The sequence below is a fragment of the Ornithorhynchus anatinus genome, chromosome 17 (genome assembly GCF_004115215.2).
Source record: "Ornithorhynchus anatinus isolate Pmale09 chromosome 17, mOrnAna1.pri.v4, whole genome shotgun sequence".
Taxonomy (NCBI): domain Eukaryota; kingdom Metazoa; phylum Chordata; class Mammalia; order Monotremata; family Ornithorhynchidae; genus Ornithorhynchus; species Ornithorhynchus anatinus.
In genome coordinates, this window is record NC_041744.1 from 2,016,480 (window position 1) to 2,037,915 (window position 21,436).

The following is a 21,436-nucleotide window of genomic DNA, read 5'->3' on the forward strand; positions in this document are numbered from 1 at the left end:
GGCTCTGTCTCCTCCAGGGACACCAAGCTGCCTGGCCACTGGCTGACTTCCTGGACACCCCCCGCCCTGGGCTGGGCTGGGCCATTTGATACCCCTGACTCTCCCCTCTCCATCTCAGACTCTCCCCCAGTGACCCGGCACAGACCAGTCCGCACCCCTGACTCCCCTCTCCATCCTTGATTGTCCTTCAGTGCCCCAGCATGGACCATCCAACAACCTTGATCCTCCCCTCTCCGTCACTAATGGATTTGGCACCAGAAGCTTTTACACGTAGCATTTCTCTTTTCATCTCCCAGCCTCCCCCGTCTTGACTCAGGCTCTCAAGTCCCCCAACTCGGAGTTGGCGCCCACGTTCACAAGATCCTGGGAAGGGGGTGCCTCAGTCCAAAGCAGTTGGGGAGCGGCCGGGGTCCTCTACTTGACCCACTTCTAGTTCAGGTGAGGTTTTTTTTTAAAATGTTATTAAGCACCTTGTTTGTGTCAGGCACTGTTCTAAGCACCGGTTACAAAGTAATCAGGTTAAACACAATTCGCATCCTACATGGGGCTCACAGTCTCAATCCCCATTTAACAGATAAGGTAACTGAGGCCCGGAGAAGGGAAATGACTTACTCAAGGTCACATAAAAGACAAGTGGCAGAGCCAGGATTAGAACCCAGGTCCTTCTGACTCCCAGGCCCATGCTCTATCCACTAGGCCACGCAGCTTCTCGTGGGTCTGGGTGGACTTCCTCAACGCAGCTTGTGTGAGGTTATCACATTACGAACACCATGTATAACTGACACGTGACAAGCTGTAAACGTGTCCGGTGTCCCCTAGGGTCATCGTTGGCCACCCTAGTGTAGGACCCTTCCTGTCATGGCACTCTTCTCCCCTCTCTCCTAGCCCCGGGCTACCAGGAGCTTAAGCCCGGCCCCCGACAGACCCAGATCTTACCCCCAATAGGACCCTGCCAGGCAGAGACTGTGGCTGCATCTGGGGGAGAATGCAGGTCCTGCATCTGGGGGAGAATGCAGGTCCTAGAGAGGTTCATTCATTCATTTAATCGTATTTATCGAGCATTCCCTATACATACAGCACCTTACTGAGAGCTTGAGAGCGTACAATGCAACAGTAAACACTCCCCTTCCCTCCACCTCCTTTCCCTCCTCTCTGCGGCTGACGGGCCCAGCCCCATTTGGGCCGGGAGTGGAACACCTTGTCTCGGACACTTAATGAGGTGTGGGAGGACTGGAGAATCAATCATGGACCAGGCGCCTCGGGGACAATGCGGAGACTGGAGGGAATGTCGGGGGTGGGGGGAGGAAGGGGGTGTTCTGAGTGTCTCTGGACCCCACGGAGAGTGCCCAGGGTAGAGTGGGCGTGGGGGAAAGGAGGCTCCGATAGTGCAGGCCCACCGCTCTGGGGGGAGCGCGGCCAGCATCGTTCACGCCATTTTGTGGGAGGGTGGAGAAACAGGCCGAATCGCGTCCTGCGGCTCCCTCGGGGCTCCTGCCGGTCAGCGGGTTACCCGGAGGGATCCCCCCTCCGCCTCTGTGTTCAGAGTGGTGTAGAGCCAGCTCTGCTGCGACGAGAGGCCTGAGGCTGAGGCTGGAGGCGGCTGGTAGAGAAAGTGGAAGGGGCGGAGGATGAATTTGGGGTAGTTGATCTCCACCCTTGCTTCTGCCAACCGTCTAATCTGTGGACTGGATATGATGCAAGGCCTAACTTGGGATGAGCGAACAGGGAAAACAGAATCAGCCAGCTGCCCAGGTTTTCTCCCCTGGGGGTGGCAGGGGGGTGGGGGGGGGCCCTCCTTGGTGAGCGGGGGAGTGGACGGAGGAAATATCCCAGCACCCTCAACCGTCACTTCCACTTTCTCTACCAGCTGCCTCCAGCTTCAGCCCCAGGCCTCTCTTTGCAGCAGAGCTGGCTCCACATCAGACTATGTTGGGGAAGGGATGGTGGGAGAACCTGATTTTTGCACCGCTGATCTTGGCCCTTCTGGGGGTACCCCTCCCCGCCCGTCTTCCTCCCAACCCCTCGATGGCATCGCCAATTGATGGATGATAACAATAATAATAACTGTGGTACTTGTTCAGCGATGACGATGTACCAGGCACTTGTACTAAGCCCTGGGGTAGATAGGAGCTAATCGGGTTAGACACAGCCCCTGTCCCACGTGGGGCTCCCAGTCTCAATTCCCATTTTACAGATGAGGGAACTGAGGCCCAGAGAAGTGAAGTGACTTGCTCACAGTCACACAGCGGACAGGCAGCGGAGCCGGGATTAGAACCCGGGTCTTTCTGACTCCCAGGCCCGGGCTCTATCCATTACACCGTGTTGCTTCCCTGGACATGGGGGAGGCCGGGAATATTGCTCCCCCACCCTCATGCCCTAATTGATGGGGATGGGGGTTAGGGGGTTGGTGAGGGGGTGGGCCCCTTTGCCCATGCCAGGATGAGGCTGGGGCACTGGCAAGGACCAGTCAGTGGTCCGGGCTGGGGGCTGCAGGAGAGGATGAAGCCACCGGAGATGGGTTTCGAGCCAGAGAGAGAGATTATTATGACTGTTGATTTAACCTTTCCAGGACATTTGACATTTGCAGAGTGCTTTCCGGAGGCTGATCTGTCTGTTTGAACTGCCCCACCTTTCTGGGAGCCTCGGGCCCAGAGAGCCCACGAGCCCTCCCTCCGCTTCCCAGAACAGGGGAAACCGAGGCTGGGCAGGGGAAGTGGCCCAGCTGGACGAGGCAAATGGGAGGGGAGGGTCTCAGTCCCTGTCCCTGGCCTGTAAAGCCCCCGGGTTCTAGGGTGGGGGGCTAAGAGAGGTCCCTCCACCAGCCCGAGGACACACAGAAAATCCTATCCGTGGAATCCCAGAATGTTGAGTTGCGTCCTTTCCGGTGGGGCCCGCCTGGGGAAGTCAGGAGGTTTCCTCTGCTCCTTCCCGGCATGTCCAGCCCTGCCGACCGAAGGAGGAATGCCCGGAGGCTGGTGGGGGCCGGGGGTTGGGGGGATGGGGTCAGAGGCCCCTGGGGTGGCCCATTGGTCAGCACTGCCGCTGACCAAACTCTCCCCACTATGCCTATGTGGGGGTTGGAAGGCCAGTCTGGATCACCGGTCATCCTCTCCCTCAGTGGACCAGAGAGGCAGCCCTGGCCAGAGGCTCTTCGCCTGCCCCAGTAATAATAATAATAATAACGGTACTTGTTAAGCGCCTACCATGTGCCAAGCACTGTTCGGTGTAGATACAAGAAAATCAGGTTGGACACACTGCCTGCCCCCCATGGGGCTCACACTCTTAATTTCCATTTTACAGGTGAGGTAAGTGAGGCCCAGAGAAGTTAAGTGACTTGCCCAAGGTCACACAGCAGTCATGTGGCAGAGCTGGAATAGGACCCAGGTCCTTCTGACTCCCAAGCTCGTGCTCTACCCGCTAAGCCGTGCCACCCACTAAGCCAGTCTGCCCCCAACTGCCATGACCCCAACTCTGAACCAACTCTAACCCTAGCCCTTCCCCCAGCCCTGCCTTCAGTGACCCTGACCCCATTCTAACCCCATTAGACAAGTTTCTAAGAGCAAGGCTCAGGACAGGCTGCTTTGGCCTTTGAGAAACACCACCAATGAGATTGGCTGCAGATTTGGTGACTTTTCACCCCCTCCAGAGACAGAAACCCAGGGGTGGGGGAGAGAGACACAGAGAGAGAGACAGGGAGACAAAGGAAGAGACACTCACAGTTACACTCACAAGTCCTTCGTACAGCGCTCTGCAGAGAGGGAGGACTCAATAAATGCCATTGATTGATCGGAGACACCAAAGATCCAGGTCCTCAGAGTCAGACACAGGCACACACGCACCCCTAGGCCGGAGGGGGCAACCTGCCAGAGGGGCAGCCGGCCAACTCTGCCCCCAGCCTTCATTTCCCGCCTCGGCAGACGGGCCTCTGGGTCCGCAGACAAGACTGGGGGCCGGGGACTTCACGGGGAGGAGTCTCCCGTGGGCCGGGTGTCCCTCTCCCAGAATTTCTGACCCTCCTACAGACACGGAAGACGTCTGGCTCCGTGACGTCAGCCAGGAGCCGGAGAGACAGCAAGAGAGAGCGAGAGACAGCAGGAGACGGCGGGAGACAGTGAGACGTAATAAGAACAGAGAAACAGCAAGAGACCTAGGTAGTGACAGACGGCAAGAGAGAGGGAGAGACAGCAAGATATAAGGGGAGACAGTGAGACATAGCGAGAAACTGAGAGACAGTAAGAGACATAGATAATGAGACAGAGAGACAGGGTAGACAGCAGGAAACTGAGGGCGAGGGCAAAAGACACAGATAGTGAGAGAAAGAAAGAGACAATGAGACGGAGACAATACTATAACAAGAGACACAGAAAGATAGCGAGAGACTGCGAAATATAGAGAGAGACAGCAGTGTGTGGTCATGCCATGAGGGAGCAGGGGGCCATCAGGGAGACAGCGGGGTGGGGCGTTCCAGGGATCCTGGAATTCCCACTTCTGGGCGACGGGAGCGGGGCCAGGCCCCATGGCTCACTGGGGAGTGGGTGAACAGGCCGAAAGGACAGGGGAGGGGGTCGGGGGGGCAGTGGAAAACCAGGAAGCCCCCCACCCAATTCAGCGCCCCGGTTGGGCCAAGCTGGGTGATCAGAAGGAAAATTAATAAACTTAGAGTCAGAGCAGTGGTAGCCCAGAGACTCTGTGCCCCAGCCCCTCCCTCACCCCACCAGACTCTCCCACTCACCCCATCCTCTCCCTCATCCACACCCCTCCCACCCACCCTCAGATCCTCCTTCGCCCCCAGGCCCTCCCACTCACCCCATCCCCTTCCTCATCCCAACCCCCTCTCCCATCCTCAGGTCCTCCCTTAACCCTCAGACCCTTCCACTCGCCCCCATCCCCGCCTCACCCCAATTCCTCCCACCCACCCTAAGCTCCTCCCTCACCCTTCAGTCCCTCCCCATCACCTCTGTCCCCTCCCTCCTTCCTCCAGGCCCCCCCCCCCCAGACTCCGGGGTTTCCAGGAAAGACAGGCTACTTCTGTTCCCTGGCCGGGAATGAGCTATCTGTTTCAACCAGGGAATCCCCTTTCCTGCCTACACTCTCTGGCCTGGGGCTGGGCCCCGTCCTCCCCTACACCCCACTCTGGACATGACACCCCCGGCACAGGGGTGACCCGGGGGGCCGTGTTCCCAACCCCTGGAGCACCCCCCTACCTAGCCGGGCATAGAGAGGGACCCTGGATCCAGGCACCCCCTGACCCACTGCCGGCCGAAGTGACCGCGGCCAGGTGCCGTGGCACCACAGACTGGCAGGAGGTTGCCTTGGTAGCCTCTGTGGCCTTCGCAGCCCACATTTGCCAGCTAATGTTCAGGATTCCTTCTGGGCCCGTCCAGACCCAGGGATGGCATCGGACCAGGGGGAAGGAAACGGGTGCAGGACAGAGGGGTCTGTACCAAGGGGTCCAGGTGGGTGAGGGGTCAGCCCACCCTCCCTTGGTCCCCCCACCCCCTATCCCGCTGTTCTCCAGTTACTGGGCTGGCTAAACAGCTGCCAGGAGAAAGGGCAAGGACACACACGGCTGATACCCAGCTGGGGGCACGTCGAGAGCACTGGGCACGACTCCTGCAGGGCCTCCCAACCCTTCTCTGTCCAGAGCCCCCCATCACTGGGGACGGGGTGTTTTGGGGGGGAAGATCCTCTTTAGGACCGGTGGGGGGGTGGGAGGCCTTCTCCAGGCGACTGGGAGTCAGAGGACATGGGTTCTAATCCTGACTCCACCACCTGTCTGCTGCGTGACCTTGGGCAAGTGACTTCACTTCTCTGGGCCTCAGTCACCTTATCTGTAAAATGGGGATTGAGACTGTGAGCCCCACATGGGACAGGGACTATGCCCAAACTAATTTGCTTATATCTACCCCAGGGCTTAGTACAGTGCCTGGCACATAGTAAGTGCTTATCAAATACCAGAATTATTATTATTATTACTACGTCTACTACGGGAACTTGGGCAAGTCACTTCACTACTCTGTGCCTCAGTTCCCTCAACTGTAAAATGGGGATTAAGACCGGGAGCCCCATTTGGGCCGACGACTGTGTCCAACCTGATTATCTTGTATCTATCCCGGGGCTTAGAACGGTGCTTGCCACATAGTAAGCACTTAACAAATACCACAATTATTATTATTATCAAGAGCAGTTAATTCCCCCAGACTCCCAGAGAGGAACAGGGGTCTGTGTCCTCCACTCCCCAGGGGTCTTAGGGATAAATCGTCCAGCTGTTTCCCACACCGAGGCTGCCATGGGGGTGGAGGGGCTGGGCGGCTCTGACCCAGGCAGGGATTATCTGCTTTGCACTTGACCCATCTCGGGAAAGCTGTGCTGGAAAAGGCAGATGCCATCCTAATTCTTGGGGATGAGGATGGGAGTGGTTTCCGGGGGCTGGAGGAGGGAGCTCTGGGTGTTTGAGGGTCTGGGGTCATTTCCTGATGCCCCTCCCAAGGGGCGCTGGACAACTTTGGGCTCCCAGATTGAGTTTTCCTGCCTGAATTATGGATTTATAGTAGCCAGATATCAGGATGGACACCGAGCACAACGGAAGGGAAAGGAGGGAACAGCACTTTATCCGGTGCAGAGAAGTGGGTAGGACGGGTCAGGCCGGCAGCTGATGTCCTCCCTTCCCCACTCCGCAGCCCCCCGGCCTGGATACTGCAAACCGGCTGCCAACCCACAAAAGCGGACACTGTCTGAGAGGCGTCATCTCCCTGGCCTCCATGCAGTGGGGGCGTGGGGATGGAGGAGCCCAGAGAGGGGACTCAATTTATCCTCCGCCAGGTTGGGGAAGGTCGAGGCACATACGCAAGCGTATTTGCACATTCATCTATTTTAATTCGGGCATTTAGTCCTGGCATATCCATATGACTTGTTTTATCCTCGTTCTTCCTCCTATTGTCCCTAATTATCAATTAACCAAACAGTCAGTCGTATATATCGAGCACTTCATGCAGAGCACTGTTCTAAATGCTTGGGAGAGTTCAGTCAAGAGTATTCATTGAGCGCTTACTGTGTGCAGATCAATCAATAGTATTTACCGAGTACTTACTGTGTACAGAGCACTGTACTAAATGTTTGGGAGAGTACGCTATAATAAAGTCCCTGCCCTCAAAGAGCTTACAGTTTAGGGAGAGACAGACATTAAAATGCGTTACAGATAGGGGAAGTACCGGAGAATAAGGATATAGACATACGTTGTGGGGCTGATGGGAGGGTGTATGCTTAAGAAATATAACTCTAAGTGCATACGTGATGGAGAGAGGGCGTGAGTAGAGTGGAGAAATGAGGGGTTAGGAAAGGAAGGCCTCTCGGGGGAGATATGATTTTAATAATAATAATAATGTTGGTATTTGTTAAGCGCTTACTATGTGTCAAGCACTGTTCTAAGCGCTGGGGTAGACACAGGGGAATCAGGTGGTCCCACGTGGGGCTCACAGTCTTAATCCCCATTTTACAGATGAGGTCACTGAGGCCCAGAGAAGTGAAGTGACTTGCCCACAGTCACACAGCTGACAAGTGGCCGAGCCAGGATTTGAACCCAAGACCTCTGACTCCCAAGCCCAAGCTCTTTCCACTGAGCCCCGCTGCTTCCCCTGAATGCATATGATATTCATAAGATATGCATAAGATATGAAGGGGGAGGGAGCTCCAGGCCAGAGGGAGGACATGGGCAAGGGGTCGGCGGCGAGACAGATGAGATCAAGGTACAGCGAGAAGGTTGTTTCCAGAAGAAGGGGGTGGGCTACGGTGTCGAAGGCAGCTGAGAGGTCGAGGAAGATGAAGATGAAGTAGAAGCCGTTGAATCTGGCAAGAAGGGAGGTCTGTTGGTGGCCTTAATGAGGGCCGTTTCCATGGAATGGAAAGGGCGGAAGCCGGAACGCGAGGGGTCGGGGAGAGAATTGGAGGAAAGGAAGTGGAGGCGGCGGGTGTAAACAACTCACTTGAGGAGTTTGGAAAAGAAAGGTAGGAAGGAGATGGGGCGATAACTGGAGGGAGCAATGGGGTCAAGAAGGGCTTTTTAGGATGGGGAGACATGGGCGGGTTTACAAACAGTGAGGAAGGATCCATTGGAGAGTGAGTGGTTGAAGATGGTGGTCGAGGAGGGAAAAGAGGTGACGCTGCCTGTTAACTCGTACTGACGTCTATCTCTCCCCCTTTAGACTGAGCTCTTTGTGGCCAGGGATTGCCTCTCTTCATTGCTGTATTGTACTTTCCCAAGCACTTACTACAGTGCTCTGCACACAGTAAGCGCTCAACAAATATGATGGAATGACTGACTGACCGAATGAAAAATATCAAAAAAAAAGTGCAAATGGTGGGGTCAGAAACGCAGGGGGAGGGAGTGGATTTTAGGAGAAGGTGAAAGATCTCCTCTCGAGATACTGCTTGGGAGAGGTGGGAAAGTTGAAAGTCAATTAGTAAGTAGCGTGGCCTAGTGGAAAGTGGGAGTCACAGGATCCTGGGTCTAATCCTGGCTCTGCTGTGTGACCTTGGCAAATCACTTTGCTTCCCTGTGCCTCAGTTTCCTGGACAACGGGGATTTAAGGACTGTGAGGCTTATGCGGAACGGGGACTGTGGCCAACCTGATTATCTCGTATCTACCCTAGCGCTTAGTACGGCAGCGGGCACAAGGCACCTAACAAATACCATTAAAAAAAAATGAAAGTGGTTGTAACCTGTTTCTGCCATTAGACTAAAAGTTCCTTGAGGGCAGAGGACGTGTATCTTGTTGATATGGTACCCTTCCAAATGCTCAGTACAATGCTGGGGACCCAGTAGGTGCTCAGTCAGTATGGTAGATTGATGATCGATTAATTGAGTCATAAAGGGACAGCCCAGTTGCCCCCATTTGCTTCCCTGTTGCCCCCAGCTGTGGGCTGAGTTCCCCTCAACTGATATCTTGTTCCTCAACCTCCCATCTCCCTGCTGATCCTCCCTGATCCGGTTTTCATCAGTTTCCCCAAGGGCACTTCCCCTTGCTGGATAGTCTGTCATTGCTTGTGGGCTCAGACAGGGGCTTTTGTGTAGTTGGCATAGCCACAATCTCATTCTCACTTCCCTCTCACCTCCTTACTCTCTTCTTTCCAACCGTGGCTCTCCCCTGGTGACCCAACCTTGTCCATCCCACATCCCTGACTTTCTCCTCAGTGTCCCAGCATGGACCACCCTACACCCCTGACCCTCCCCTTCTCCATCCCTGACTCCCCCAGTGACCCAGCCCAGATCACCCTACACTCTGACTCTCCCTTCTCCATCCCTGACTCTCCCCCAGTGACCCAGCACAGACCATCCGACACCCCTGACTCTCCCCCTCCTTCTCTGACTCTCCTCCAGTGACCCAGCATGGAAAGCTCGTCCATGGATCCCTCCAAACCCTTCTGGGATCTGCTGCTGCTCCCAGCTCCACAGCTCCCTGTGAGAATGGATCCTCTGCCCTCCCTTGGCCTGGAGGAAGGTGCGGTCCTTTCGTCTGTCCTGAACTTGTATTTGTCTTTACGCTCTGTATCACCTCCGGTCAGCCAGATAAATCAAAATGTCACAACGGCAGGGCGAAACGGCCTTGTGAAGTGAAACATAAGCTGCTGGCTGGGTGGCTTCTCTCTCTGTTCCGGCTGATTCTATCCCAGGGACCGCTTCCCCTCGGCTGAGGGAGCGGCCTGTTTGACGTTCACCAGGGAAACTGAGGCTGGGGAGGGATGGGGGTGGCCCCGTTGGCTCTCCCTACCTTCTGGGATGGGGGATTGGGTTGGGGGGACTGGGTTGGAGGGACTGGATTGGGGGTACGAATCCCCCAATAGGAGTGCTCCGAGGCCCAGGCCCCATTGTCGCCCGAGGGGCTCAACGCCTAGCGGGGGTCGAGGACTCCAGGGTCTTCCCTCTCCGATTCACTTTTCAGAAATAGCAACAATCCCCCGATTTTGCTGGGCACATCTGTTTCCCCAGAGCATCCACGTGGCCTTATTCCCCTCATGATCCATCAATCCGAGATACCTTTTGAGCATTGATAGTGTGCAGAACTCTGAAATAATGATAATAATGGGATTTGTGAAGCGCTTACTAGGAGTCAAGCAGTGTTCTAAACTCTGGGGTAGGTACAAGCTATTCAGATTGGACACAGTCTTAATCCCCATTTTACAGATGAGGTAACTGAGCCCCAGAGAAGTGAAGTGACTCGCTCTCACCGCCGACCCCGGCCCATGTCCTGCCTCTGGCCTGGAACACCCTCCCTCTTCAAACTCCACAGACAATTCCTCGCCTCCACTTCAGAGATTTACTAAAGACACATCTCCTCCAAGAAGCCTTCCCTGACTGCGCCCTCCTTTCCTCTTCTTCCCCTCCCTTCTGCGTTGCCCTGACTCGTTCCCTTTATTCATTCCCCTCCCAGCCCCACAGCATTTAAGTCCATACCTGTCATTGATTTATTTGTATTGATATCTGTCCTCCCGCCCTAGACCGTAAACTCGTTGTGGGCAAGGAATGTATCCGTTTATTGTTGCATTGTGCTCTCCCAAGTGCTTAGTACAGGGCTCTGCACGCTTTAAGCATTCAATAAATAAGATGGAATGAACGAAGGAACGAACCCATCGGTCCCACCTGGTCAGCCCCTCCGGAGTGGCTGGGGAAGGGAGCGGAAGGGGGCCTGGAGGAAGCGGGCCAGGGGACGGGTCCAAGTCTGGGACGGGTGGACGCCTGGGGCCGGAGAAGACCCTCAGTTGCTCTCGGTGACAGAGAGGCTGTACATGTGGTGGGTGACGTAATTTCTCACTCGCCCAGAGTCTCTGGGGCTGGAGATGTCTGTGCTCCCGGAACTGCTGAAGCTGCAAAGGGGAGCAGGTGGGGAGTGTTTTTTAAGATGGGCCCTCCATGCCCCTCAGGGTAGCCCCATCCACCCCCCCCCAGTGGGAAACTGAGGCACCGGAAGGTGGGAACGGCCCAGAAGGTCAGCACTAGCCCCGGGATTCCCAGCTCTATCCCTATAATCCTGGGGCTCGCCCCCCACGGCCCCCCACAGCCCCGTGCCGGCTCTCCGGGGCCTACCATGCCTGGATGAGAACGCCGGTGAGGGCACCCAGCAGGAGAGCGAAGAGCACGGAGAGGATGGTGACGATCACGATCATGAAAGTGCTGCGCCTCGTGGGGTTGGGGTCGCCGGGGTCCTTGGCTGGCAAGCGGAAGGCGGAGGGGGAGGGAGTGCACAGCAAGAATGAAAAAGATTTTTCCCTCCTCAGCCAGAGCCACCCCGTTCCAACTCTACATGGATAGACTGCTTTCTGCTCCATCTCCCAGCTTTCCCAGCCTCCGTCTACCCCTGTGCTGGAAGCCTGTTGAGGGCAGGGAATGTGTCTGTTTATTCTCATAGCGTACTCCCAAAAAGTGCTTAGTACAGTGGTTGGCACTAACTGAATGAACGAAAAAATGAATGGAAGGAAGGATCTGGCTCATCGGCCCGGGTGACAGCGCCTCCTGCCACTGATGCCTCTAGCTGGATGACGCCACCACAAACTCACCCCGTCAAGTGCCACCCGACCTGGCGGCGCTAGGGTCTGGAGAGATCCTCGCCCACCGGCAGAGCGGCTTTGGATCAGGGCTGAGCGTGGAGGGGCCAGACCCTCTCCACACCCCCGGACAATTACCTTCTCTCAGAGCGATATCGTCAGACCAGTCCGTCTCTGCCACAGGCCCTCTCTCATTCATCACCAGAAACTTGACCCTAGGAGGGAAAGAAGTCTCCATGGAGCTCCCAGCCCCAACCCTGGCTCTTTCCCGTCCACAGGAGGTGTCATTCCCCCTTCGCCACCGCTGCAGGCCCCGGCTCTGACCCCAGGGCCTCTGTGCTTCCTTTACCGGCCTCCAGGCCCCATGGGGCCTCCCTTTCTGCCTCCCTCGGGCCTCCTCTCCTCTGGAAACACACACCCCTCCCCGCGGACCCAGCTGCCCCCTCCCAGGAAATCCAGGGAAGAATTCCCACCTTCCCAAGACCCTCCGGGAAGCAGCAGGAGGAATAGGGCTGGCGGTGGAGGGGTAGGGGGGGAGGCTGAGGCTGGGTGGGCTGACTCTGCCCCCATGTGGTTACCCTTGAAGGCGTCAATGGCCGGAGGGTGTGACCCAACAGGGGGCAGGGGGCTCTTACCTGTAGGGCCCGGGCCCCGGCAGGTAGCCGTTGCATGATTTGGAGGTGCAGTTGGCCTCCTGGCCCACCCGGAGCACGTGCAGGAAGCTGGAGTTATTGCCCCCGGGGTATAGGTCCCTGGTGGCCCTCATCGTCATGTAATACTGTTTCTTGGAGAGTTCTGAGAGGTTGTACTCCTCATCGGGCTTCACAGGGTTCGAGAAGTTGTCCGTGGCTGTCCAGAAGCAAGGAGGTATTCGTTCGTTCATTCGATAGTATTTATGGAGCGCTCACTATGTGCAGAGCACCGTCCTGAGCGCTTGGAATGGACAATTCAGCGTGGCTCAGTGGAAAGAGAACGAGCTAGGGAGTCAGAGGTCATGGGTCCTAATCCCGGCTCCGCCGCTTGTCAGCCGGGTGACTTTGGGCAAATCACTTCGCTTCTCTGTGCCTCAGTTACCTCATCTGTAAAATGGGGATTAAGACTGTGAGCCCCACGTGGGACAACCTGATCACACTGTATCCCCCCCCAGCGCTTAGAACAGTGCTTTGAACATAGTAAGGGCTTAACGGATGCCATCATCATTATTATTATTATTACAATTCCGCAACAGATAGAGACCATCCCTGCCCAATGACGGGCTCGCGGTCTAAACGGGGAAGACGGACGGCAGAGCAAAACAAAACAAAACAAAAACGACATCATCGAGATAAATAGAATTAAGGAGATGTGCACCTCATTAACAAACTAAATAGGGTAATAAATAATAGGTACAAATGAGCACAGCGCTGAGGGGAGGGGAAGGGGGAAGAACAGAGGCGGGGGGGAGGTAGACGATAACTTCTCGGTGCCTCAGTTACCTCATCTGTAAAATGGAGATTAACTGTGAGCCTCATGTGGGACAACCCAGCGCTTAGTACAGTGCTCTGCACATAGTAAGCGTTTAACAAGTACCAACATTATTATAAGCTCATTTTGGGCAGGGAGTGTGTGTTTATTGTTGTACTCTCCCAAGCGCTTAGTACAGTGATCTGAACACAATAAGCATTCAATAAATACGATCGAATGAATGAGGGGAACCGAGGTCAGAGGTCACCCACACTCTCCCTGGCATCGCCCACTTTTCTGGGTCCCCCCGGGCCCTCAGGTTGAGTTTTCCATCTCACCCCCAACCCAGGCCCCGGGCTCAGCCCAACTGGAAATGGAGGGTAGAGGGTCGGTGAGGCTGAGAGGTCCCCCGGGAGGAGCCAGGGGGAGGTCCTGGGGTGGGGTCCCTGGCTCATCCGCCTCTCTCGGATGGGGCGACACCAGTCACACCCACCCCTCCCCTCCCCCAGCCCCTTCCCGGAGTGCTACCTCTAGGCGTGGCTACGGAGACCACCCGAGCCCTTGCCAGTTCCCCTTCCTGAAGAGGTGGCCCAGAGGGGCAGGCTCTCTGGGAAGCCCCTGAAAGGCAGAATTAGAACTCGGGACTCCCAGAAGGAGGCTCTCTGGCCCCGAAAGGGCAGGGAGCCACCGGGCGGTGCCCCAACTCTCCTGCTGGCTCACCATTACTGTAGGCCACCACCAGCCAGATGTCATCCAAGTCGTCGACGGCGCTGCTGTTGAATTGGCCCAGGGGCTGGTCCAAGGTGAAGGTGGACAAGGTGATCTTGCCCTCCATGGGGAGTTTCGTGATGACCGGAGTGTAAGCAATCTTCTCTGGAGGTGGCAGCGAAGGAAAAACGGAGAGAACGAGGGGGTGTCGGCACCCAAAACACAGCTGCCTGTTGGGGAATCCATGGGCCTCCAGTCGGAGGGGCCAGCCTGGGGGTCACCCTGGCTCCGAGCCACCGCGCGAGAGGGGCTGTGGAACTCACGGCGTCCGCCGAGCAACCCCCCGCCCCTCACGCATCGCTGGACAATGTCATCCGTGTGTGCTTGCCGAGACTACGAGTCCCGACAGTCCGCAGGGAAGCGGCCTCAGTTACCTCATCTGTCAAATGGGGTGAAGACTGTGAGCCCCACCCGATTATCTACCCCAGCGCTAAGAACAGTGCTTGGCACACATTAAGCCCTCAATAAATACGATTCATTCAATCTTATTGAACGTGGCTGGGGCTGGGGGCTGTATGGGGGCCCCGGGAGAGCGGTCAATGGCAGGAGACTGGTCTGAGCGGCCCAGCGTAAGGACAGAAGGGGACTCTGATGTTCTTCTGATCCCTCAGACCTCCGTTAGAGAGCACAGGTGCCCCAGATCCTGGGGTCGCTGGAAGCCCTGGGGCTTCACCCGGGGCACTTTCCCAAAGCCTTTTACCATCCCTCTATCCTTCGAAGACGAAGGACAAGAAGCCAGCTCGGCTCCGGGCAGGGGTGACCATCATTCCCCATGCCACCCCCAGGGATCCTGACCGGCGGCCTCAGGTTTCTGGGGGCAGAGGCAGGAGGAGGGACAGGGGAAGAAGCTAGGGGCGGGGAAAAGACAGAGGCCAGCTTCCCCCCGACACCCCCAACCCTCCACCCTCACCCTGCATCCTAGAACTTGGCAGAGGGGGAGAGAGACGGGGGGTCGCCAGAGGAGGAATGAAGAGCCGGGTGAGTCCATCTCTAGGCCTCCGGACTTCCGAGAGGGTTCTGGTTGGGGTGGGTGTCCTTCGGGGATGCCCCTGGCCGGATCTTACCCCTCGGCCTCCCCCCAACCCCAACCCGGCTGGGGAGACGGCAGAGAGATTGGCAGCAGCGCCTCTATTCCCACTCTTTTCCTCTCACTGGGGTTTTCGCCAGATTCATTCAGAAACAGAATTCCAATCCACGCCCAGTGGACACGGAATGGAGGGGGGTCCCTACCCACTCCTCTGAGGAGCCGGGGGGACCCCGAGACTCGGGAGGGGGTTCTCCCTAAGCCTCCTTTTCTAGAGCTCCAAGGAGCGCCTAGTACAGTGCTCTGCACGTAGCAAGCGCTCAATAAATACTATCGAACGAATGAACGAAAGCCCCCAGGTGGCCCTCGGACCCTCCCAGCCACTACCCCGGACGCCCCCGGACGCCGCCCGCCCGGTCACCCCCGGCTGCTGTCCTGGACGCCCCCAGACACTGCCCCCCCGGGCCCCCCGAGGGGCTGCCCTCCGGCCGCGGGTCTCACCCAGGCCGGACACCGGGCCCAGGCTGGCCAGCAGCAGCAGCAGCAGCAGCAGCGGCGGCGGCGGCAGCGGCAGCATGAGGGACGGCGGCGGGGGGCGAGGGGTGGCCATCCTCCGGCTCCTCGTGGGTCCCGCGGGCGGGAGGGAGCCGTCCTGGAGGCCGAGGGCATCGGCCGGAGCGGGCGGCGCGACTGGGAGGCCCCTGGCCCGAGCCCAGGTTAAGGCGTCCCGGTGGGTCCCGCGGGCTGTCCGGCCCGCCCCGCCCCGCCCCGCCCCCGGGACGGCCCCCGCCAAGACGGCCCCCGCCAAGACGGCCCCCGGATAGCTCCCGGCCCGCCCCCGGGACAACTCCCCGAACGGCCCCCCGAACGGCCCCCGGACAGCCACCGGGACAGCCCCCAGAACAGCCCCCGGACTGCCCCCCAGACAGCCTCCGGGACAGCCCCCGAAACGGCCCCCCGGAGAGCGTCCAGGACAACCCCCCGGACAGTCCCCAAGACAGCCCCCGGGACAGCCCCCGGAACTGCCCCCGGACAGCCACCAGAACCACCCCCGGATAGCCCCTAAGACAGCCCCCAGAACAGCTCCTGGACAGCCCCGAAGACAGCCCCCGGGCAGCCCCCAGGACAGCCCACGGACAGCCCCCAGCCCCCAGAACAGCCCCCGGACAGCTCAGGACAGCCCCCACGACAGCCCCCAAGACAGCCCCCTAACAGGCCCCCGGACAGCCCCCTAGACAGCCCCCAGAACCGCCCCCGGACAGCCCCCAGATTCGGGGGGACGGGTTGGGAGCTGCCTTCACGGGAGGCTCCAGGACCCGGGAGATCGAATGGCACGGCGCAGTGGCTAGAGCGGGGGCCTGGGAGTCATGGGTTCTAATCCCCGTTCTGCCACTTGTCTGCTGCGGGACCTTAGGCGAGCCGCTCTGGGCCTCAGTCACCTCCTCTGTAAAATGGGGATTGAGACTGTAAGCCCCACGTGGGACCCCGGCGCTTAGAACAGCGCTTGGTACGTAGTAAGCGCTTAACAAGTACCGTCATTATCAGCACCGAGCACTTAGTCCAGTGCTCTGCGCCAAGTAAGCGCTCAGTAAATACGGCCGAGTGAATGAACCCTCCGCTCGCCGCTCGTCTGGACTTCCCCGCCCTGTGGAGGACGGGCCTGGGGGGCCCGGGAGACCCACCCCCTTCCCCCTAGAAGACTTTAGTCGCCCCACTCCCACTCCCTCCCCACTCCCATCATTCATTCATTCATTCATTCAATCGTATTTATTGAGAGCTTACTGTGCGCAGACCACTGGACTAAACGCTTGGCAAGTACAATTCAGCAACAGAGACGATCCCTCCAAACCACTGAGCCACGCTGCTTCTCATATCTTTCAGCCCTCTTTCTTTCCCATATCTTTCAGCCCATATCTTTCACCACTCTCCCCATCTTCAAAACCCTCAAAAAAACCCAATCCCATCTCCTCCAGGAAGGCTTCCCTGACTAATCTCTCCTCTCCCATCCTATTTCCTCTCCCTATTGTCTCTCCCATACCCTTAAGTCTTAGCCCTCTAAAAACCCGGGCATTCAGCCCAATCCCACCCCCATGCCACATAGGTACAAATCTTTATTTTTTTTTTGCACCTCTTACCTGTCTGTCTCCTCAGCTAGACTTCAAACCCCTTGAAGGCAGGGATGGTACCTACCTACTATGTTGTACTCACCCTAGCTGTTAGTGCAGTGTTCTGCACACAATAAACTCTCAGGTCAGTCCTCTAGGCCGTAAATTCCTTAATAATAATAATAATAATAATGTTAGTATTTGTTAAGCCCTTACCATGTGCAGAGCTCTGCTCTAAGCGCTGGGGGAGATACAGGGTCATCAGGTTGTCCCACGTGAGGCTCACAGTCTTAATCCCCACTTTACAGATGAGGTAACTGAGGCCCAGAGAAGTGAAGTGACTTGCCCACAGTCACACAGCTAAGTGGCAGAGAGGGGATTCGAACCCATGACCTCTGACTCCCAAGCCCGGGCTCTTTCCACTGAGCCACGCTGCTTCCTTATGGTGGGGTAATGTGTTCACCCATTCTGTTGCATTATACTCTTCCAAGCGCTCAGTACAGTACTCTGCCCGCAGTAAGCACTCAGTAAGTAATACTAGCACTTGTTAAGCACATACCATGTGCCAGGCACTGTTCTAAGCGCTGTTCACACCTTTTATTTGTCTCGTTATTCCAGAGAGCTCCCAGCAAGGATCTCCTCCCGTCCCCAGGACATGACTGCCTGGCAGCAGGTGAATAATAATAATAATGATATTTGTTAAGCGCTTACTATGTGCCAAGTACTGTTCTAAGCGCTGGGGTAGATCCAGGTTAATCAGGTTGTCGCACGGGGGGCTCCCAGTCTTCATCCCCATTTTCCAGATGAGGTCACTGAGGCCCAGAGAAGTGAAGCGACTTGCCCAAGGTCATCCAGCAGACAGGTGGCGGAGCCGGGATTAGACCCCACGTCCTCTGACTCCCAGACCCGGGCTCTTCCCACTAAGTCATGCTATTTATCTGCCACAGCGCTTAGTACAGCGCCTGGCACAGGGTAAGCACTTGAACCAATACCCCAGCAATCCCCACCCTCGTCCTCAACTACGGGAGATGTCCGGAGCGAGCCATCCAGCCCGGAGGGAAAGGTGGTGGACTCGGATGTGTCCCCGTCACAGTCACTCCCCTGAGTGGGGACGGGGAGGGCGAGGTCGGGTGGGGGCGGGCAGGTGCTGGCAGGCAGGGGCAAAAATGGGCCCGGGCATTCCTCTGGGTGCAGGTGGTGATGGGGTACGGGGAGGGGCCCTGAGAGGCATCGTTGCCAACGGCAACGGCATTCCTTCCCCTTGGACGCCTCCACCCTGAAGGCCTCCGCCTCTCGTCTCCCCCCTGCTTCTCCTTAGGGGGCTGAACCGTCCCCTGTCTTCGTGCAGTCGTCCTTACCGAGCGCTTACTCGAGCACTGTGCTAACTGCTTGGGCGGGGACAGTAGAACAGTAATAATAATAATAACGTTGGTATAGAGAAGCAGCGTGGCTCGGTGGAAAGAGCATGGGCTTTGGAGTCAGAGGTCATGAGTTTGAATCCCGGCTCTGCCACCTGTCAGCTGTGTGACTGTGGGCAAGTCACTTAACTTCTCTCGGCCTCAGTTCCCTCATCTGTAAAATGGGGATTAAGCCTGTGAGCCCCACGTGGGACATCCTGATTCCCCTGTGTCTACCCCAGCGCTTAGAACAGTGCTCGGCACATAGTAAGCGCTTAATACCAACGTTATTGTTATTATTATCATCGTATTTGCCAAGCACTTACTGTTCTAAGCGCTGGGGGAGATACAGGGTCATCAGGTTGTCCCACGTGAGGCTCACGGTCTTCATCCCCATTTTACAGATGGGGGAACTGAGGCACAGAGAAGTGAAGTGACACAGCTGACAGGTGGCAGAGCTGGGATTCGAACCCATGACCTCTGGCTCCCAAACCCGGGCTCTTTCCATTGAGCCACGCTGCTTCTGTTCCCTACCCACAGTGAGCTGACAGTAGGGGCTAGAGCACAGGCCTGGGAGTCAGAAGGTCATGGGTTCTAATCCCGGATCTGCCACTTGTCTGCTGTGTGGCCTTGGGCAGGCCGCTTCACTTCTCTGGGCCTCAGTTACCTCATTTGTAAAGTGGGGATGAAGACCGCGAGTCCCATGCGGGACAGAGACCTTGTCCATTTCGATCCATCCCAGCGCTTAGAAAAGTGCCTGGCACACAGTAAGCACTTAAAAAATACCATAGTAATCATTATTATTATTAGAGACGAGCACGGGTGTGTATGGTGGGGGGCGACTCCAGCGAGGTCCAGCCCTGCCCCAAGTCTGAGGGGCAGATAAGAGGTCGGAGGCTCCGGGGAGGAGAGTTTGAGGGCTCGGTGGTTAGCGCCCTCAAGTTTTATCACTTCAATATGAGGCGGGAGGACTTCAGCACCCAACCTGTTCCCCAAATAATAATAATGGTATTTGTTAAGCACTCACTATGTGCCAGGCACTGTACTAAATGCTGGATACAAGCAAATCTGGTTGGACACAGTTCCCTATCCCACATGGAGCTCACGGTCTCAATCCCCCACTTTACAGATAAAGTCACTGAGACCCAGAAAAGTGAAGTGACTAGCCCAAGGTCACATAGCAGACCAAGTGACAGAGCCCAGATTGGAACCCATGACCTTCTGACTTCTAGGCCCGTGCTCTACCCACTAGGCCATGCTGCTTTCCAAGCTCAGTTCTCCCGGGGAAAATGGCAGGGTCCCCAAGACCCTCCCCACAGGGAAGGGAAGGATGAAGAGGATGAGATTTTTTTTCACCCGGAGAAGAAAAGGCTGGAGGCGGGCAGGGGTAGAGTGGGAGGTTGGGGCCCCTGTAGACACTGGGTCCGCCAGCCCCAGAGCAGGATGAAGGAGGAAAAGAAATGAGTTTTGGAGAAAGGAGGGAGCAGGGGACCCATAAACCTAGGCTGAGACTCCCTGGCCTGGGGCCAAGCCCACTTTGGTTTTTCTTTCCGGGACATTTTTAGGTAGAAATCACAACCCCATCACACCTTGACCCTCTCACGGACGCTGGCTGTTGTGCGTGTGACTGGTTCTTTACCGCATCACCCACTTTTGTTCTCCACGTGGAGCTGGAAGCAGCGTGGCCTTGTGGCAAGAGCACAGGCTTGGGAGTCAGAGGACGCGGTTGATGTACATCACCCTGATTTTATTTATTTGCCATTGTTTTAATGAGATGTTCTTCCCCTTGACTCTATTTATTGCCATTGTTCTCGTCCCTCCGTCTCCCCCGATTAGACTGTAAACCCGTCAAAGGGCAGGGACTGTCTCTATCTGGTGCCGATTTGTCCATTCCAAGCGCTTAGTCCAGTGCTCTGCACATAGTAAGCGCTCAATAAATACTATTGAATGAATGAATGAATAATCCCAGTTCCGCCACTTGTCTGCTGTGTGACCTCGGTCAAGTCACTTCGCTTCTCTGGGCCTCAGCTGCCTCATCTGTAAATTGGGGATTAAGACCGTGAGCCTCGGGTGGATTGTGTCCAACCTGATTACCTTGGATCCACTCCAGGGTTTAGGACAGTGCTTGGCACACAGTAAGTGGAAGCAGCGTGGCTCAGTGGAAAGAGCCTGGGCCTGGGAGTCAGAGGTCATGGGTTCAACTCCCGGCTCTGCCACTTGTCAGCTGTGTGACTGGGGGCGAGTCACTTAACTTCTCTGTGCCTCAGTTACCTCACCTGTAAAATGGGGATTAACTGTGAGCCTCACGTGGGACAACCTGATGACCCTGTATCTCCCCCAGCGCTTAGAACAGTGCTCTGCACGTAGTAAGCGCTTAACAAATACCAACATTATTATTATTAAGTGCTTCCCAAATATTATTATTATTCATTCATTCAACAGTATTTATTGAGCGCTTACTATGTGCAGAACCCTGTACTAAGCGCTTGGAATGTATAAATTGGTTATGGAGAGGCCCGAGGTAAAGAGGCCGGGGAGGAGGCCGATACGGCCAACTGATCGCCTTGGGAAGAGACTGAAAGTGGGTGGGGGGTGTTTGGGCGAAGAGGATGGGGCGGATCCGGGAAGTGTTTCAGAAGAAGAATCCACAGGATTAGCCGACGATCTAATGTGAGAACGGAAGGACACCGAGGTTACGTATGGGCTTCCCGGGTGGGGAGGATGGTGGTGTCATCGGCTCGAGGGAGAGGTAGAGGGAGGGGATGATTCGGGAGGGATTAGGTTTGGAAGGCCAGCTCACTGGAGACTATGAAGACCAGACCCATCACACCTCCTGTGAGCACGTTGCAGAAGTGTACATTCCAAGCGCTTAGGACAGTGCTCTGCACATAGTAAGCGCTCAATACATACGATTGAATGAATGAACCTCCACCTGGGAGTGGTTGAGGAGGTCCTGCACGGAAGCAGCGGGATGGACTGCGGGACCCCCCCCCCCCCGGGCCCCTCCAGGCCTCGGACAGAGCGCGGGCCTGGGAGTCAGAAGGGAATGGGTTCTAATCCCAGCTCTGCCACTTCCATTCATTCATTCAATAGTATTTATTGAGCGTTTACTATGTGCAGAGCACTGTACTAAGCGCTTGGAATGGACAATTCGGCAACAG

At 56.5% G+C, this 21,436-nt stretch overlaps 1 protein-coding gene across 1 annotated transcript; it reads right to left on the reverse strand.

Moving 5' to 3' along the window:
• Window positions 1–10,543: 10,543 nt before the first annotated feature.
• Window positions 10,544–21,009, reverse strand: UPK3BL2 (uroplakin 3B like 2). Its single transcript, XM_029082469.1, has 7 exons — window positions 20,973–21,009; window positions 15,275–15,859; window positions 13,702–13,854; window positions 12,174–12,387; window positions 11,677–11,753; window positions 11,081–11,204; window positions 10,544–10,860 (listed from the first exon to the last, which is right to left on the reverse strand). The coding sequence occupies exons 1-7, from the start codon at window positions 21,007–21,009 to the stop codon at window positions 10,752–10,754; spliced, it is 1,299 nt and encodes a 432-aa protein (XP_028938302.1). The 3' UTR covers window positions 10,544–10,751.
• Window positions 21,010–21,436: the final 427 nt, after the last annotated feature.

Coding starts and splice junctions, on each gene's coding strand:
- UPK3BL2 (XM_029082469.1), bottom strand. CDS start 21,009: ATGACACCACCATCCTCCCCACCCGGGAAGCCCATAC. Junction 15,860..20,972: donor CCCACCCGGGAAGCCCATAC/GTAACCTCGGTG, acceptor GGGGCTGTCCAG/GAGCTGTTCTGGGGGCTGTC. Junction 13,855..15,274: donor GGGCCCGGTGTCCGGCCTGG/GTGAGACCCGCG, acceptor TGCCACCTCCAG/AGAAGATTGCTTACACTCCG.